Source organism: Taudactylus pleione, unplaced genomic scaffold (genome assembly GCF_031769625.1).
Source record: "Taudactylus pleione unplaced genomic scaffold, aTauple2 ptg000442l, whole genome shotgun sequence".
Lineage (NCBI taxonomy): Eukaryota > Metazoa > Chordata > Amphibia > Anura > Myobatrachidae > Taudactylus > Taudactylus pleione.
Genome location: NW_028284844.1, coordinates 5,382,256 through 5,402,732, shown reverse-complemented (window position 1 = coordinate 5,402,732; position 20,477 = coordinate 5,382,256). Strand labels below are relative to the sequence as shown.

General features: G+C 47.3%; 1 protein-coding gene across 1 annotated transcript in view; it reads left to right on the top strand.

Moving 5' to 3' along the window:
• Positions 1-20,477, top strand: part of HOOK1 (hook microtubule tethering protein 1) — a 94,466-nt gene that overhangs the window by 51,354 nt on the left and 22,635 nt on the right. Inside the window, exons 12-18 of the mRNA XM_088447874.1 lie at positions 1,744-1,854; positions 4,009-4,096; positions 4,886-4,946; positions 13,461-13,601; positions 17,663-17,756; positions 18,022-18,056; positions 18,147-18,229. Of these exons, the coding sequence (XP_088304000.1) occupies positions 1,744-1,854; positions 4,009-4,096; positions 4,886-4,946; positions 13,461-13,601; positions 17,663-17,756; positions 18,022-18,056; positions 18,147-18,229 (613 nt within the window). The remainder of the gene's footprint in view (positions 1-1,743; positions 1,855-4,008; positions 4,097-4,885; positions 4,947-13,460; positions 13,602-17,662; positions 17,757-18,021; positions 18,057-18,146; positions 18,230-20,477) is intronic.

Below are 20,477 nucleotides of genomic sequence, written 5' to 3'. Positions count from 1 at the left end.
GCTTCCTCCCGGGGCCCCTAGTCAGGGCCGTAACTAGGGTAGTGCGACTAGTGCCATGGCACAGGGTACCGCAGGGCAGGGGGTGCCAATGCTCTTTCTGGCACAGAGCACAAAGAAGTCTAGTTACGGCTCTGCCCCTAGTAATGTGTGTATGTGTGTGTATATATATATATATATATATATATATATATATATATGTATATATATATATATTTATATATATATATATATATAGTGTTCACTCTATAGTGTCCGGAAAAGGGGCGTGGTCATGAAAAGGGGGCATGTCTATAAGACGCGTCCCCTTTTTGTGATACTTGGGGGCACTTATGGACACGCCGGGCAGCCCCCAAGAGCTGCAGACAGTGAGAATAGATGCCGGGCACATGCGCCCAGCGTCTATTCTCCGGCGGTGACCGGGTCACCGCACATTTCTCCACCCGCGGGACACTGCGGGTCGCGGGTGAAGACAGCACTGGCAGGCTGTGAGGGCAGGGCGCTTTTTGCCCTCCAGAAGGGCAGGGTGCCGCGCCCCGCTAAAACAGCCTAGTGGGAACGCTATATACATATGTATATATATATATATATATATATATATATATTATGGAAAACATGCCGTCAGTACTACTAGTTGTAAGTGGAGTCCTCACCTAGGAGCTGATTGTGACGCACCTGCTGTTTTTCCGTACGGCCGGGACCACCTGCTTTATACCTTATGCTAATGTATCTGCCCGTCTATGCCGATTATGCCTCCGTCTTCATGTGGATGGCCGGCCCGCCCATTGTTTGTCCGGCCGCAGCCATCATCATTAGTAAAGCCACTTACGCCCACACTACCCTTGGTGCAAAATATCTCTCTAAAACAGGCGTCCCATCTCCGTCCACTAGTGGCGAACGAACACGGAAGTCAGCCTACACCCCCACGGCGCTCCTGTGAGACTGATAATGTCTGTGCAATCGCATAGTCGCCACCCAGAAACGGCCATTACACGCAAAAAGTGCTCTGTCGGTGGATGGATTAATCCGGCCGCATTTTCAATCCCCGTCCGTTCAGGTATGCATGGTTTAGCGCATGACTACCTAGTATAGTGCATAAATTATTATTATTTTTTAAAATAGTACAACAAAATGTACAGGAAGTAAAAAGAGACTAAAACAGAAGTTATACAACATAATAGAGTAGTAGTAAAACAATAGCATAAGAGTCAAAACATAACTCGACCTTCTAAGTGCTGAAATCTCCGCAGTAACTTACTGAAGGCAAATTAAGTCCATTGTATGTGAGTACAATAATAGCATTGATTTATAAACGGCAGAATGATGTCTCCATCTTGAGCAGGATTTAGGGACCTCCGTATTACAAGTTATTTATAAAACGTGTTCAAAGGACAGACTGATAGATACACATGGATGTATACGAGCTTCTGGTCACATTGTGGCCATTGTTAGTGTTACTGGTAACCAGTACAGGGGCTGAAACTTGCAGCGGTCAGAAAGATTTCATTGCACCTTGTCAGGTGCTAGCCATGATGAAGTTTGAATGGTAACCACGCCACAGATGCACTGACCACTTACACTGCCCACAGTTTACATTCAGCTTGGGTGCCCAGTGTGACCACTCAGCCGGACCGCCCATACTCCTGCCCTCTGACGTATGACTGGTTCCCAGCAGCTGCTCGTCACCGCGCACCATTACCTCACACATTGTCCCATGCGCCTGACAATCTCATATTATTTCTAAAGGTCCAGGATCTGCACAATAAACTTTCCATGGAAACCAAGCGAGCCGACACCCTGGCGTATGAGATGAGCCGGCTACGGGAGAAGCAGGACGCTCTTGTGAAAGAAAAAGAGGTACCCGCAATTGGGGTCAATATTATTCAGAAACATGGGTATGTTGTCGTTACGTCGACATTAAACATGTCGACACAACTACTATTGACATTTCTAATGTCGACAGCCAGAATCACTTACATCACTACCGTACTTCTCTGGAGCATGTGGTAAATGTAGAGCTTTTCTGCATAGAAGTTGTAGGATTTTGGCCAATCTTGCTTTTAACCTTTCCAAAATCTATTATAGACAGGTCCGATGTCACATTACTCCGCCTGGGCAGCCAAAGGTGCTTTTATTTCCACACAAACTCATCAAACATATTTTTTTTTCATTAACTAAGATAATTTATGTATGTACCCAGGAATGTTCATAGATAAAATATACTACTAATGCTGCCCATCCACTAGGCGATTAAACCTTTAGATGGAGCAATAACGACGGTTGTTATTGCCCCATCGTTTGGTAATCGCCCGCAAATCGGGCAGCAAAAGGTTAAAAACGACCAGCGATGCGCGCGCCCGTTGGTCGTTTTTAACATCAATCATCGCCCGAACATGACGGTCAACCTGACGACCGCCGTCAGGCTGCCATGTTCGGGGATGATTGATCTGCATACACTGAATGTCTGAACGTTCAATGTATGCAGTTCACCCCGCGGGAGACGACGGCGTCGTAATCGTGCCGTCGTCTCCCACATCGCCTAGTGGATGGGCAGCTTTAGGGGTAGATTTACTAAGGAGCGGTTTGTCAAAGCCACTCATCATTGGCCCTTCTGATCGTTGGATTTAAAACGGCAATAGAAACAAACCCTAAACAAGCCTGGTTTACCATTTATTCCTGTTGCTGTTTTAAAACGATCGGTCAAAGCCACCGATGATCCGGAGGCTTAGATAAACCGCTCCCTAGAACATCTACCCCTAAGGGCCATATTCAATATGGGGCGATGACATAATTTTCGCCTTTTTTCAATATCCCCGTATTCAATTTAATTGACTTTTCGCCTGTGCTAAAAAGTCAATGTAAAAAACTGGGATAATTGTTCACTTGCCTTTAGCAGGCGAAAAAAAGTGCAGAATTGTGGTTTAGGAGTGCAGGCTTAAAAAATATAGCCTGCACCCCTGGGAATGGTCCCTAAAAATAATCTGTGTTAAAAAAAAGTAAAAAAAACCCCATAGGGACCCCCCAAAAATGTATTTAAATATTGGGGTTTAAGAAAAAAAAAAATAGGGAACACACTTCTAAATTAGCGGAATTGAGTCCAGAGGGGTTCCCTTATATGCGTCAGGTGTTTTCTTCATTGCGGGGAGTAGCGGCAGGTGCATTTTTGTAGAATTTTAGAAAATTATTTCAGGGACTTAAAATTATGCTTGCACCCATTTTCATAATTTGATGGGCATAGTTATGTTTCCAAAAAAACCATTCTACATGCTCTTCTGCATCACCTTCATCAAAGCCACATTTATGCACCTGACGCGGCTATTACAAACCTCGACTTCCTTCAGCAGGCAAAAATGGGGGTACACATAGTGATCCCCATGTCTGGACATCTTTAGGGGGGTCCTAGGATTATTTCCTGAAAATTCCTGTTTTTTTTTCGCCAATAAAAGTTTCGCCGGTTCCCGTTTTCGCCTACTTTGGAATTGAATACGGGGAATAGCGGGCACAAGCCCGATACTTTTCCGCCTGGAAAACGGGCGAAGGAGGCGAAAAGTCCAGCAGACGAATAGTCTTAAGCTGCATACACACCCAACGATTTTGTTACCAACGATTTTATGAATGAGTTTCTGTCAGATTATCTGTCAGGTTTTTTAAAGTGTAATGAACGATTTTTTTGAACTACAAAGATTTTTGCATATTCCCTTACTGAAAATCGTTCAGTTGACAAGTCTGACTGAACTACAAACGTGAACGCGTATGAACGATGATCGTTCATCGTTTGACTCAGAAAGTGAACGATTTTTTCAAACGATTATCGTTTAACGATAATCGTTCAAAAAATCGTTGTGTGTGTATGCGGCTTTAGTCTCAAGAGTCTGAAGAGCATGAAAGTGATGAGGTTATTTTACTGCCCCAAATTCAGTCCAGATAGAAGTTGTATAACTACGAAGCATGAGGAACGCTGTTATAGTAACGATTATTAAAGGATCACTGACTGCATCTTTGTCACTCTAGAGGCTGATCATCCAACGCGACACCCTGAAGGAAACCAACGAGGAGCTGAGATGTTCCCTGATGCAGCAAGATCAGCTTAATCAGTCTGGTGAGTCCAGGGGTCATTGCACATATTGTACAGTAGGGGGAGCTTTACAGCTCAGTGATGCTTTCTTGCATCCAACTCTAAAGGGGCACATCCACTAGCAGGCATAGAAACGACTGCATGGTTACGACATTGTAATCGTGCAGTGGTTTCACAGTCTGGTGCTGTGCCTACACTGAACGTTCAGTCGTTCAGTGTGGGCTCATCAGTCATCCCCTAACATGCTCAACCTGACGTTATCGTCAGGTTGACCAGCATGTTCAGGCGATGATTGATGTCGGAAACGACTAGCGGGGAGCGCGCATCGCTGGTCGTTTCCGACATTTACATCCCCGATGTGTGTCCGGTTACTGAACGATTGCACGATTACGATGACATAATCATGCAATCGCTCTGTGTTATCGGGTAGTGCATGGGTCTTCAACCTTGGCCCTCCAGCTGCTGTGGAACTACACATCCCAGCATGCCTTGCCACCGTTTTGATATAACAGCACGCTAAAACTGTGGCAGGGCATCCTGGGATCTGTAGTTCCATAGCAGCTGGAGGGCCAAGGTTGAAGATACGTGGCATAAATTAACTCCTTAGTATTAAAATGTAGCGCCATCTATAGGCTGTGAGAGGGAATTAATTTCTCTCAGTATGTATGCCACATAAATGGGAATAACCTGTTTGAATTAAAGTGAATCCAATGAAAATAAACCTGCCCGAATAATGAGCTGTAGTTTGCCCAATGTTCATTCACATTCATCTTTTACCTAATAAATCCCTGACACCTTCTGTCCATGTTTTAGGGGATTCTGGTTTCAAAAACAAAGACAATCTTGCTGCAGAACTCCTGCCCGTGGAATATCGGTGAGTAACTGCGTATGAGCCTGCGCCATTGTACCAGTGCCGAATTATGCGGATATCATAATCCGACTAATTCTAATCATGTGATGATTTCCAGCTCGGGACGGGATCAGTGTAAAGGTTGGGGCCAGGGCAGCTGGTTCTTACCATTTCTTCTTCCTCCACTAGGGGGCAGAGGGACAATGCTGGGTATAGCCTGGAGAGGAGAGTCTGGGCACTAAACAGTTCAATGAAATGAAACAAAATGATAAATAAAGTATAATAAATGAATGACCTATCTTGTTATGTGATGTCACACACCGGATAGCTCCCAGTATCCACAGAAAAAAGAAGATCGAACAGCGCTAGTAATAGTAATACTCCCAATCTAAATATACTAAATAGCTCCAAATCTGATAAGAAGACACTTAGATATTACAAATACTTATATGGCATATTGTAACATAAATGAAATAGTATAAATAACTCCCTTAATTAGAATCCAATACGGCTTGGTTCATAATATAAACACTTAATAATAAAAATATGCATAAAAATAATAATAATAGTCACAGCAGCACATAGAACAATGATATTCCAGCATAGGATGGATGAATTAGCTCAATTCATGAAGATCTAATGTCCATGTGATCCGTTAGATATGTAGGAATCAAATGGTATATCACAGAGTCACAAAATAGATAGCAACCTACATGGAAGGAAACGGAGTCAAGAAAGGGGGCAATCCGGCCAATGGGCCTGATTCAGAGCCGCTCGTAAGCGGCCGCTCCTTCATTCCGAGCGATGTTTGCTCAACTGCGCATGCGTACGGATCGTAATACACATGCGCAAACCAGTCAGTGCGGCCGAAAATCGTTTGTTTGCTAAATAGCGAATGCCTGCTATTTTGAGTGACAGGAGGAGGCGTATGTGGGTGGTAACAGGGGAAGGTGCTTGAAAATGGGGAGTGGAGATCCGAACGCAGGCGTGCTTAAAGGTCAAAACGGGCGTTTTATGGGTGTGCATAATTAATACAGCAGCGTCATTGACCACGTCACTTGGTTATTTCTCCTTCATCCACTAGGGGACACTGGAGCTTCATGACAGTGGGGTATAGACGGTGGGTTGAGTTGAGCCTGGCACTTTAAAAATCTACAAGTGTGACTGGCTCCTCCCCCTCTATGCCCCATCAACCCCAGTTTTTAGAATGTGCCCGAGTAGAGCCGGCGCACAGGGGCTGTCTCCAGCCCTTATATTAATTTTATATAGAAAAGAGAATCAAAGTCACAAGAGGACAGGCAGACTGTTAGCTGTGACAGTCTGCCTGCATCGTGGGAGCCGCCAGAGAGGGGACCACACGGCTACTGCAGCCTGTGTCCGGTCACCCTATGGAGGGGAGGCTGCTTTAGGCAGTTAGGAGTCATCAGACTCAGCGGGGCCCGCCACAGCTACCACTGGCTTGTGTCCGGGTCCCCGCTCTCCCCTCACTGCCCAGCGCTCTGGCCGCAGCAGCCCGGTGAGTAGCACACCTCTCCTGACTAGCAGGAGAGGTGAAAATAACTGCTGGGTCTGAAAACAGCGCGCGGCTGTCAGCCCCCGCTGTCAGTTGCCACGCTGGTGTTGTGATAGAACACCGGCGCTGGCTGTTAGGTAGGCGCGCTCACAGCGGTCCTGCCTCTGCGTGCCGGTGCTTGTGTAAAAGGCACCGGCACGGTTATCACTGGCGGCGGTCGTGCCGCTGGCCCCCGCTGTCAGTGCGGGGACAGAGAGTGAGAACGTCCCACTGTATAAGTGTATGCCGTGCGCATACAAAGCGGCGGCCATTAGGAGGAGGAGCTTATGGGTCCCTCCTCCTCTTCCTCCTTCACTGCCTGGGCTAGTTTGGCGCGCTCTGAACGGGAGTGGCGCCTCAGACTGCAGGCACTGAGCGGAGGGGGAGAGGAGCAGATCAAAGACTGAGAGCATCTACAGGGGGTCTGTAAATACAGAGGGTGGTTTTAACTACTTTCTGGTCCTATTGATTGCTCCTCCCTTATATGCCTGTCTGCCCCTGTTACTGAGTTGCATTATTCTTGAAATTCTGCTCCTCCTATACTGCTCTGCATGCAATTTGAGTAGCATTATTATTGAAATTCTGCTCCTCCCTTATTGCTCTGTCTGCTCCCATACTTGAGTAGCATTATTATTGTAATTCTGCTTCTCCCTATACTTCTTCTGCATTCCTGAATTGTATGTGGTGCTTGTCTGTGAGTACATGATGACATCCAGGACAGAAAAAACTGCATCACAAAAGCTGTTTGCCTGCACTAAGTGCAGGAAGAAGTTTACCCATGCTCGCTCCGAAGGGTCTTCCCTGTGCGAGACATGTGAAGCAGACAGTGCTAACACGCAGTCTGTCACTCCCTCCTTCATAAATAGTTTGGCCGGGGTCATGGCGGACCTTTCTTCTGAATTAGCCGCTTCCCGTAGGGAACGGGAGTCTGCCAGAGATCTACCTGGCACATCTCACCCTTCTTTTCTAGCAGAACCAGCGTGGGCTCAGAATTTAGTCCGCTCGGTGAATAGCCTTGCTCAAGTGATGGGTTCTGCGTCTAAAGCTCCTGAAGCTACGGTAAGTCGCTCATCTAAAAAGAGGGCTCTTCCGGCGGTTCTCCAGTCGGATGAGGATTCGGCAGCGGATCACTCGTCTCAGGAGGAAGGGGAGATGCTGGACGAATCAGACGTAGAGACTTACTCACAAGAACCTGAGGCATTGCAAGGTATTGACGCACTCATTCTAGCGGTAAGGGAAGTTCTTAAGATTTCTGGCCAGGAAGCTCCAGATTCGTTAGAAGACTCCTTATTTGCCAGGTCACAGAAGATGGCCGTCACATTCCCTGTTTCTCTCCAGTTGGATGAACAGATGACGGCAGCCTGGCAGAATCCGGACCGTAAATTCCAGATTCCTAAGCGTTTCTTCTCTACCCATTTCCTGCGGAAAATAGGAAGAGGTGGGAGACCCCGCCACCTGTGGATTCTTCGGTTTCTCGGTTGTCAAAGAAGACCACGTTACCTGTTCCAGGAGCTACTACATTGAAGGAAACCTCAGAGCGGAGATTAGAAACCACTTTGAAATCCATTTATACGGCCGCAGGTGCACTTCTCCGGCCGGCCTTGGTAGGATCTTGGGTCAACAAGGCTGTGGAAAAGTGGGCGGAACAATTGACTGAGGGTCTTAGATCCAGCACTCCGCGGGCAGATCTGATTACCTTGGCAGAACATATTCAGGAGTCTGCTGTATACTTAGGAGACGCCTCCAGAGATATCGGCCAGGTAGGCGCTAGGATTTCTGCTTCGGCGGTCTCTGCTCGCCGGGCACTTTGGCTTCGTGCCTGGCAAGCGGATGCGGAGTCAAAAAGAGCAGTGGAAGCTCTTCCTTTCACAGGCGATATTTTATTTGGTCCAGAGCTGGACAAATGGATCTCGCTGGCCACTGGAGGTAAGAGTACTTTTCTACCTTCATCAGCACCTCCTCCGCGTCGCTTGTTTAGGGGACCTTCCTTTCGTTCCTTTCGAGCATCGGCAAGATTTCAGGGACGATCGCGAGGTTCGTCTTCAGCGGGGCGAGGAGGCCGTACTAGAGGACGTCAAGCAAATATTGGCCGCCGTCCAGATCCCAAGCCAGCAGACAAGCCTGTGGCATGACGGGCTCCCATCCCATCTCGGAAATCCGAAGGTGGGGGCACGCCTCCAGCGTTTCTCGGAGGTTTGGAGACGGACTTCTCCAGACACTTGGGTTCGAAATCTGGTATCTCAGGGGTACAAGATCGAGTTCGCTTTCACTCCTCCTCGGCGTTATTTTACAACAGGTTTGCCCGTCGATCCCTTGAAGCAACTAATTTTGCGTCAAGCGATCGAGAAACTTTTGCTGGCCGAGGTCCTTGTGGCGGTTCCCACTGCACAAAGGCAACAAGGGTTTTACTCAAACCTTTTTGTGGTTCCGAAACCAGATGGGTCAGTCAGACCCATTCTGAATCTGAAATCATTGAACCAGTATCTTTCATTTCACAGGTTCAAGATGGAATCTCTCCATTCTGTCATTGCGGGACTAGAGGCAGAAGAGTTTCTGGTGTCGATAGATATCAAGGACGCCTATCTGCATGTCCCAATTTGGGTTCCTCACCAGGCTTTCCTCAGATTTGCCATCAGGGAAGCTCATTTCCAGTTTCAGGCCCTGCCATTCGGTCTCTCGTCAGCTCCCAGGGTATTCACCAAAGTGATGGCCGTCATGGTGTCTCACTTGCGCTCTCGGGGGGTGACGATAGTTCCGTACCTAGACGATTTACTCATCAAGGCTCCGACGGCAGAAGTCCTTTTACACCAAGTGTCCCTTACACATCAGATTCTCATTCAACATGGATGGATTGTGAACTTCCAGAAGTCTCAGTTGATGCCGTCCCAGAGACTTCAGTTCCTAGGAATGATTCTAGACACTGTTCTGCTTCGTATATTCTTGCCAAGGGACAAGGCCATAGCCATACAGGAGCTGGTTCGTCTAGTGCTCAGACCCAGGAAAGTATCTGTGCATCTTTGCATCCGTCTCCTGGGGAAAATGGTGGCTTCCTTCGAGGCCATCCAATTCAGCAGATTTCACTCCAGAATATTTCAACTGGATCTTCTGTCTCAGTGGTCCGGGTCCCACCTACAGATGCATCGGCTGGTGCGTCTGTCTCCCCGGACCCGCATATCCTTGCTCTGGTGGCTTCGGACGGAGCATCTGTTAGCGGGTCGCCGCTTCGGAATTTGGAATTGGACCTTGGTCACCACGGACGCCAGCCTCCGCGGATGGGGAGCGGTGGTTCTGGACAATCACTTCCAGGGGCTTTGGTCGCAGCAGGAGTCCCTCTTACCAATCAATGTTCTCGAACGGCGGGCAGTCTACAGAGCTTTGATACAGGCTGCTCCTCTGTTACGAGGACTTCCGGTTCGGATACAATCCGACAACGCCACGGCAGTGGCATACATAAATCGCCAAGGGGGAACCCGCAGTCGGATGGCAATGAGAGAAGCCAGTCGCATCCTTCTGTGGGCAGAAAGACACGTAGAGGTCATTTCCGCAGTGTTTATTCCGGGGGTCGACAACTGGGAAGCGGACTACCTCAGTCGTCAGGATCTTCATCCCGGGGAGTGGTCCCTTCATCCCGAGGTCTTTCATCAACTGGTTTGCAGATGGGGGAAGCCACAGATAGACCTGATGGCATCTCGGATAAATCATCAACTACCCCTTTACTGCTCCAGGACCATGAATCCGGCAGCGGTGGGAGCGGATGCTTTACTGATCCCTTGGCCGTACAGCCTTGTGTACCTGTTCCCACCGTTTCCGCTCCTCCCTCGGATTCTCAAGCGGATCAAACGAGAGTCGTCCACCGTCATCCTAGTGGCTCCGGATTGGCCTCGTCGGGTTTGGTACTCCGATCTTTTATTCCTTCTGGCAGACGAACCTTGGCCTCTTCCGCTACGATCGGACCTTCTACAACAGGGTCCATGTGTGTACCCGGATTTACGGCGGCTTCGTTTAACGGCGTGGCTATTGAGACCGCCATCCTAAGAAGCCATGGAGTTCCTAGGTCGGTCATTCCTACCATGCTTAGGGCTAGAAAACCGGTAACATCAGCGCATTATCATCGCATTTGGAGGGCTTATATCTCCTGGTGTGAAGGTCGTGGATCCTCCACTTCCTCTTTTCATTTACCACGTCTTCTTCTTTTTCTTCAAAAAGGCCTCGATGCGGGGTTACGCTTGGGATCGCTTAAAGTGCAGATTTCTGCTCTTTCTATTTTTTTCCAGCGTCGCCTAGCTCTGATTCCGGAGGTTCAGACCTTTTTTCAAGGGGTTCTTAGAATTCAGCCCCCCTTTGTGCCACCCACGGCTCCTTGGGACCTGAATCTTGTTTTATCTTTTCTTCAGTCATCCACCATTGAGCCTTTGCAGGAGGTGGAATTGAAGTATTTGACTTGGAAGATGATCCTTTTATTGGCCCTGGCTTCGGCCAGACGTGTGTCTGAACTTGGAGCCTTGTCCTGCCGTTCCCCTTACTTGATTTTTCACGAAGATCGGGCGGAACTTCGTACCCGGCCTTCCTTTTTGCCCAAGGTGGTCTCGGGTTTTCATCTGAATCAGCCGATTGTAGTGCCAGCGTTGTCGGACTCTTCTGGGGATTCTCACTCCTTGGATGTGGTTCGGGCACTTCGCATTTATGTGTCCCGTACTGAGGGGCTACGTAAATCAGAGGCTCTATTCGTCCTTTATGATGCTAATCGGCGTGGCTGGCCTGCGTCTAAACAAACTTTGGCCAGGTGGATTCGTCTGACTATTCGTCAGGCATATGTTGCTTCTGCTAGACCACCGCCGGTATCCATTTCTGCGCATTCTACGCGCTCTGTGGGTACTTCTTGGGCGGCACGTAGAGGTGTCTCGGCTTCACAGCTTTGTAGGGCAGCGACGTGGTCTTCGGTTCATACTTTTGTACGTTTCTACAGATTTGACACTTTTGCGGCTTCTGCTTCAAATTTTGGTCGTAGTGTCTTGCAGGGCGTTCAGCACTCTCCCCCCCAGGAGGGTAGCTTTGGGACGTCCCCACTGTCATGAAGCTCCAGTGTCCCCTAGTGGATGAAGGAGAAAACAGGATTTTGGTACTTACCGTTAAATCCATTTCTCCGATTCCACAGGGGACACTGGACGCCCACCCAGTGCTTCTTGCCTGTTCTCAGTTGCTTGTTCTGCTTCAGTTCTGTTGCAGTTTTGTCTGTTTTTATTGTGTGACTGTTTATCACTGCAGCCTGCTGTGTTCTTGCAGTGTGTCAGTATGTTGGATGTTTCTTTTCCTGTTCTCCTTCTCTGTTCTTCAGTCTGTTCTCCGTCTCCTCTCGGGCTCAGTTCTTTAAAACTGGGGTTGATGGGGCATAGAGGGGGAGGAGCCAGTCACACTTGTAGATTTTTAAAGTGCCAGGCTCAACTCAACCCACCGTCTATACCCCACTGTCATGAAGCTCCAGTGTCCCCTGTGGAATCGGAGAAATGGATTTAACGGTAAGTACCAAAATCCTGTTTTTATTGTCAGAACTGCTCGCAAAATTGCGGTAGGAAAAACCAACCACAAGAATAGCGAGCAGTTCATACGCTGGTCGATGTACTCGATTAATCTAATAAATAGCGGACATGACGTAGGATGCGAGCGGCCAGGGGGCGTAGTTTTCCAAAAAACGACCGCATGTTTGGTTCGCCCGTTCAGACCTAGAGGCGTGAACAGACCGCAAAGAGCGAACGGTTCATTTGAATAGCCAGCCCCTTTCTTCTGAACGAGCGAGCGCAAATAGCGTCCGGCTCTGAATGAGGTCCAATTATCCAGCAGTGTTAGATATATTACCAGCCTGCAGAAATGGTCCTGTTTATAGCTTATCCAGTTGGACAGCAAGGACAGCAGTGTCAATGACAAAGGTGGTAAAGATATGTAGTGCTGGTCCGGAACGTCCCATATGCGTCTCCAATTCGATCCTGATATTCTGAGATGCTAGTAGATAAATCCTGGGGTGCTAAACGCGTTTCGATGTGGAAAACCCCCCACAACTTCGTCAGTAGCTCAGATCACCATAAACAGGATCATTTCTGCAGTCTGGTAATATATGCCCCCAGTCTTTAACTGTTGATGGATAAATGATATTACTATATTATTATATAGGTGATAAATGATTAGAAAATATGAAACGTGGATGAACAAACTGTTCTATGATTGGTCATTTACCACTGATCAATAACTGAATAAACTGTAAAATATGTGGTTGGCTTATCCCGTAAGAGGGTAGAACGGTCTCTGATTGTAGAAGGACGCTGACGAGGCCGATCCGTTATAATGAAGGCGTCATAGGAGATGTTACAACATACAGGGTGACGTTCCTCAGTGGCAAACGCAGGATTTCTAAAGGGGGGTTTCCAAATGCTTGATTTTACAAATAGTGTGGCCTGTCCATGAACCAGCAAGTGTATTGTGTGTCATAATCCCAGCATATAGAGGACCAGAGATCACAGTAATAAGCCATTAGATGCGGCAGTAGGGCCATCCTGCCTGAGCTGAATGTTTTTGTTTCAGATGTGGGCACCATTCCAGAGCATGGGAGCAAGTCCGGGAGCAGCAGAAGAACCTAGCACTGCCCTGGACATATATGTACATATTGATCTCGTTATGAAATGGATAGTGTATTAATAATTAACCCTATTAATAATCTGTAGCTGTGCACCCCGAACAGTCCATGTTTTCCTGATCTCCTAGTTGATGCACAGGTGTATTTATTACTGAATGACACGTTAAAAGATCCACACGTGGTGCTAATTATTTAATTTATGATACTGAAAAGAACATGCGGCACTAGCAACATTCTATTATATTACTATTTCTATTGTGGTTATGGTGTGGACTGGAGGCTTTCCAGGCAACCGGAAACCCCCCTGTGTTTGCCTGTGTTCCTGCTCACTATTTCATGATCTGTGTTACACTCACCGCAGGGAGATGTTTATTAGGCTCCAGCATGAAAATAAGATGCTGCGGGTGCAACAAGAGGGTTCTGAGAACAAGCACATCGCGGATCTGCAGGTGCAGCTGGAGGAGAACCAGCGTAGAATGAGCGAGCTGGAGACGGAGAACCGGTAAGCGCTTATCGCAGCGAGTGACGTACTCATTGCATTATTGTGGAGTAATAGGAATCATCACAAAATAATAAACATACAGAAATGTGTCCGCATACTTCTAGCAATGGGAACCATTAAGGATATCTGACAGAGCTGGTCTTCGGGGAAATCCAGGTGCCCCGGTTATTTTCCTGAATGCGCCACTTGTAACTCTAGAAATCTGCAGAAGTTTATCTGTCTCCTACGCACCCTATACTGGTACCAGTACTCCTGAACATGTCTGCCATAGTGATGTTACTAGTACAGATGAATCACCCGAATCTGCAGGGGTGTAAAAGGCACCTTGAGCACTAGTCAGGCATCATTCCACTCTTCATCTCACTGGTGACACCTTGTTGACGGGCAAGAATTTATATTACAAATCACATGTACGCTGCCCATTATTCATCTGATATGGAATGGCATTGTATTGCATATACAGCTATACAGCTGCCGGTGCAAAAACCAACAGTGGCCCTGATTCAGAGCCGGATGCTCTTACAGAGCGCTCGCTCTGAATCAGGGAGGTTTTTTTTTTAAATGGAGCCGGCCTCCTGGCCACTCGCTAAGCTGTGGGTGTCTCGTTCCCGCAAGCCCCAGTGAGTCTCCTGCTCTAAATAGAGCAGGAAGCTCACCACTGACATCACTGGTGATGTCAGTGGTGCCTCCCACAAGCGACAGGCGTTCCTTCGGGAACGCCTCCGTTTGTGTAGCCACCCCCCTGCCCGCCTCCAAAACGGGGCGAGCTGTCAATCACAATCGACAGCCGCCCCGTTTTGGTGTGAGACTTGTAGCGACGGAGCGCCCGTCGCTGGCCGGGTCTCGCGCATGCGCAGGGGGCAAACATCGACCCACTTGCGAGCGCATAGCGCTTGCGAGCAGGTCTGAATCAGCCCCAGTGTCTGGTCGAAGGGAGGAAATCCCGACAGCGGAGGTAAATACAGCTAACCCTCCCTCTCCCCCCCTAACCCTCCCTTAGGGGTGCCTAACTGTAACCTCCCCCCCTAGTACCTAAACCTAACCTCCCCTCCCTGCACCCTAAACCTAACCTTCCGGGGGGGGTGCCTAACCCCAACCCTCTGCGGGGGGTGCCTAGCCCCAAGTCCCCCTGGGGTGCTCTAAACCAAACCCCCCCCCCGGGCTAAGAGGATGGGCGCTTGTACTTACCTTGTTCTGGCCTGCGTCGTTCTGCATTCTGGCATCAGGATTATGACAGGCGTCGGTATCTTGATGCCTTTCATAAATCCGTAGCCGCCATTCCGGCGTCGGGATTGTGACTGGCGGCCTTGCAGCCTCTGGTCACATAACTACATCCCATCTGATTGTGTAGTGTTATCCTGCAAAGGTGGCATCTTGTTTAAAAAAAAAAAAATGTATTATAACTTTTCTCGATATGATGCGTTTCCTTAAAGGGCCAATGCTTGTCACATGGATGACGTTGTGTCGTGATCAATGTTAATTTAACAACTGCTAAATCCGCAAATAGAAACAGCGTATAAAAAGAACCTACATATCAACCTAATTGTTTTTATCACTTTCTATGTATTGTTTTGCAGGATTTTCTTTTAAAATGTATTCTTAATACTTTGCTTCTTAGTTTTAACTAAACCTCTGTTTGTTAAATGCAGGGCCATAAGTAGGGGTGCGCTACGTGCAGATAGTGCCGCCGCTAAGAGCGCAAGGCCGAGCGGGCGACACTGTTGCTGCTCTGATGGCACCGGTATTTGGCTTGCAGGGTACCTGGAATGGCGCCCTGCTGCCTGGAGTAGGGATGGACATCGATGTTTTTCTTCTGATGTTAGTGGTTTTACCATTCGATGGCAGCATTCCGATGTTTGCTGCCATCGAATGGTAATCATTCAATGGTGTTTCGATGGTGGCTTCTTTTCTTTAAATACTAAAAGCTCTGCCTTCCCTGGCTGCTGTGTGCTGTGTCTCTGCCTCTGATAACCTTTCTGGCTCATGCTGCTGGGATCGTTGGTGACCTGGCCCTCCCTCCCCCCTCCCTTCCCTCCCCCCTCTATGCTAGCTCTGATTGGCTCTCTGGAACAGTGAGAGCCAATCAGTGTGCAGCCCTGGCCCTGCAGCAGTATTTTCAGTTCTATTACAGCATAATTTCCCATGACAACTGCTGGGAGACTTTTCCATGGATCAATCATCCTTTTATGTTACCTTCAGACTCAATGTGACAGTACGTCTGATGGTTCTACAAATCCTCTTACTCCTGACCTCACGGGGACCGCACGATTGCCGGCGGTGACAGCACGATCCGTCTGCCGATGGATCGGCAGTCGCCCTACACGGCGCATCGCACCGTGTATGGCCACCGTAACACTTTGCTTAATCTTTTTCCATTTGATTTTGCTGACATCTAGTGGCCAAACTTTAAACTGCATCCTCTTAATTTTTCTCAGTCGCGTTCCGGCCTGGCCAGCCTGTGGCTCTCCAGCTATTGTGAAACTACATGTCCCCGCATGCCTTGCCACAGTTATGCTATTGGGGAATACTAAAACTCTGGCAGGGCATGCTGGGATCTGTAGTTTCACAACAGCTGGAGAGCTGCAGGTCGACCAGGCCTGGTCTAGTTGTATTGTCAGTTCAAGTCCTTATTTAGAAAATGCAAAGCTGCATAGGTATAGGGCATAATCCACAACAATATGCATAGGTTTATGGGGGAGCATCATGGTGCCGTTTGCAGAGGAGGAAGCAACTGCACCTGTTGGAAAGAGTTGAACAGAGTGAGACTCAGTCGCACACAGGCATACAAGTATCGCATCAAAATAATCAGTGCAGTCTACTGAAGTGGTTTGTCGAAATTAAGACACTTTTTCAGATGAAAAAGACACCGTGACACCGCACTGCTCGGCTCACTTGCTCCGCATGGCGTATTGAGGCTAGGTGCATGAGAATACATCTGTATGTATGTTATTGCATTATTGTGTATTTTCTCTCTTTTGTAAGGAGGGGCAGTATTTGGTCTAATTGTAAAAGTAAGTTTGCATTTGCACCCATCACAGTGTAACACGGTTTGTGCACTTACAAATTCTGCACCCAGTCACAGTTTGCACATAACTCTATATTGGCCCCACAATCCCACTTTGTTACTGAGGCCCACATCGGCAGGACTTAACTGGGATATAAATCTTCATCCTCTGTGTTTGTTTGGTAATGTGAAAACTTTGAGGGGAATTCAATTAGAGGCAAAGTTTTCGCCTGTCCGACTGTTCGCTTCATTCACCTGTTTCAGAGGCAAATTTATTCCATGCTCGTCCCCACTTTTCACCTAATTCAATTGCAAAACAGGCGAAAATGGAAATAGGCGAATGCGGAACAGGCGAAAAGTACTGATAGAATTGGGGAAGTCAGTCTGTACCACAGAAAAAGATATATTAACATAGGAATCAATATAGATGTGTACTAATAGCCCTAATAAGACTATTTTGGGTACTTAAGTTGTGTAAATTGCTTGGTATTAGCGTCTTTGTAAAAGTGGTGAAGAATGGCCTAAAGCTGTATTTTTTGGTGAAAATAAGTATTCCTGTCAAATTGAGGTGCTTGAAAATAGGTGATAGCATGTTTTTATGTCTCGAAAGTGAACTTTTTAAAAACTTTAAAAATCCACTTGTGGCATGCACCTGCAATCCCAAAAACACCTGAACCATCCTTGGGGACCCCCAAGAAGTCTATTTCGCTACTTTTTATGTTTATCCCCCCACTTTTTAAATTTTCACCCCAAAAATGACATGACTTTTTTGGGGTGTTCTTAGGTTTTTGTTTTTTTTGCAAATTTGTCCTTTGGGGGACTGGCCTAAGGGTTCTGAGTTGTTTCCCCATGTTTGTACCCCAAAACAAAGATTTTGCGTTTCTTTTCACCAGCTATTGATTGGAGAATAATTTTTGGAGAATTGTTTCCGCTTAGGTGAAATTATCCTGGAATTGAATTTGGAAATAAAATTTTAGGTGAAATTTTCGCAAGAAAAACAGGCGAATATGGCATTTCGCCTCTAATTGAATTCCCCTCTTTATCTTCTGTGTAACAGGCTAAACCTGGGACGTGTGGAGGAGTTACAGCAACAAATTGCCGACCTGCAGAAGACCTTACAGAACCAGGGGGCAGAAGAAGAAGGAGCGGGAGTGAGTATCGCTTCAAGTCACAAAAGTTTATCAGATCTCCTTTCCCACTGGTAACAAGCCAGTCAGAGGGCAAAACACTAACATAATAATACCAGAAACAAATGCATGTAACATACATTTGCCATTTTCATTAGTGGTTAAAAACCGGCAGATTAACTTCAGTGGTTACCTGGCCTTATGGAGTTATTATATGCAGCGTGTCTTTACTTCTGTCTCATCCCCCCTGCAGGTGTCTCTAGACTAACTCAGTTTATTTTTGTTCTAGTCCAACACATTGAAGATGAAAATAGAAGCACAGATGTGAGTATGGCGTTGTACTGCCACAGCCCTGGGGGCAGGAGCCCCGTCTTGGACTCTTGGAACAAATTGTGATGTTTTCATTCTTCACAGGGAAAAGTTGAAAGAGGTTCATGATGCTATAGAGACCAAGAAAGAATTACTGGATGATCTCAAGCCAGATGCTGATCAGAGCAGTGAGTCTTGGTCATCATTGCCCCTGGGTGACTGATATTGGTATTAGCTGTTACGTGGGTGGGTGGGTATAGAGGGCAGCTTCTGGTATTAGCGCTATCACATTATAGAGGACACCTTCCTGGTATTAGTGCTATTACATGGGTGGGTGGGGTCTAGAGGACACCTTCCTGGTATTAGCACTATTACATGGGTGGGTGGGTATAGTGCACACCTTCCTGGTATTAGCACTATTACATGGGTGGGTGTAGGTATAGAGGACACCTTCCTGGTATTAGCAGCACTATTACATGGGTGGGTGTAGGTATAGAGGACACCTTCCTGGTATTAGCACTATTACATGGGTGGGTGGGTGGGTATAGGGACACCTCCTGGTATTAGCACTATTACATGGGTGGGTGTAGGTATAGAGGACACCTTCCTGGTATTAGCACTATTACATGGGTGGGTGTAGGTATAGAGGACACCTTCCTGGTATTAGCACTATTACATGGATGGGTGTAGGTATAGAGGACACCTTCCTGGTATTAGCACTTTTACATGGGTGGGTTTAGGTATAGAGGACACCTTCCTGGTATTAGCACTATTACATGGGTGGGTGTAGGTATAGAGGACACCTTCCTGGTATTAGCACTATTACATGGGTGGGTGTAGGTATAGAAGACACCTTCCTGGTAGTAGCACTATTACATGGGTGGGTGTAGGTATAGGTGACACCTTCCTGGTATTAGCACTATTACATGGGTGGGTGTAGGTATAGAGGACACCTTCCTGGTATTAGCACTATTACATGGGTGGGTGTAGGTATAGAGGACACCTTCCTGGTATTAGCACTATTACATGGGTGGGTGTAGGTATAGAGGACACCTTCCTGGTGTTAGCACTATCACATGGGTGGGTGTAGGTATAGAGGACACGTTCCTGGTATTAGCACTATTACATGGGTGGGAGAGTATAGAAGACTAGAGGACACCTCCTGGTATTAGCACTATTACATGGGTGGGAGAGTATAGAAGACACCTTCCTGGTATTAGCACTATTACATGGATGGGTGTAGGTATAGAGGACACCTTCCTGGTATTAGCACTTTTACATGGGTGGGTTTAGGTATAGAGGACACCTTCCTGGTATTAGCACTATTACATGGGTGGGTGTAGGTATAGAGGACACCTTCCTGGTATTAGCACTATTACATGGGTGGGTGTAGGTATAGAAGACACCTTCCTGGTAGTAGCACTATTACATGGGTGGGTGTAGGTATAGGTGACACCTTCCTGGTATTAGCACTATTACATGGGTGGGTGTAGGTATAGAGGACACCTTCCTGGTATTAGCACTATTACATGGGTGGGTGTAGGTATAGAGGACACCTTCCTGGTATTAGCACTATTACATGGGTGGGTGTAGGTATAGAGGACACCTTCCTGGTGTTAGCACTATCACATGGGTGGGTGTAGGTATAGAGGACACGTTCCTGGTATTAGCACTATTACATGGGTGGGAGAGTATAGAAGACTAGAGGACACCTCCTGGTATTAGCACTATTACATGGGTGGGAGAGTATAGAAGACACCTTCCTGGTATTAGCACTATTACATGGATGGGTGTAGGTATAGAGGACACCTTCCTGGTATTAGCACTATTACATGGGTGGGTGTAGGTATAGAGGACACCTCCTGGTATTAGCACTATTACATGGGTGGGTGGGTGGGTATAGGGGACACCTCCTGGTATTAGCACTATTACATGGGTGGGTGTAGATATAGAGGACACCTTCCTGGTATTGGCACTATTACATGGGTGGGTGTAGGTATAGAGGACACCTTCCTGGTATTAGCACTATTACATGGGTGGGTGTAGGTATAGAGGACACCTTCCTGGTATTAGCACTATTACATGGGTGGGTGTAGGTATAGAGGACACCTTCCTGGTATTAGCACTATTACATGGGTGGGTGTAGGTATAGAGGACAACTTCCTAGTAGCACGATTACATGGGTGGGTGGGTATAGGGGACACCTTCTTGGTATTAGCACTATTACATGGGTGGGTGTAGGTATAGAGGACAGCTTCCTGGTAGCACGATTACATGGGTGGGTGGGTATAGGGGACACCTTCTTGGTACTAGCACTATTACATGGGTGTGTGTAGGTATAGAGGACACCTTCCTGGTATTAGCACTATTACATGGGTGGGTGTAGGTATAGAGGACACCTCCTGGTACTAGCACTATTACATGGGTGGGTGTAGG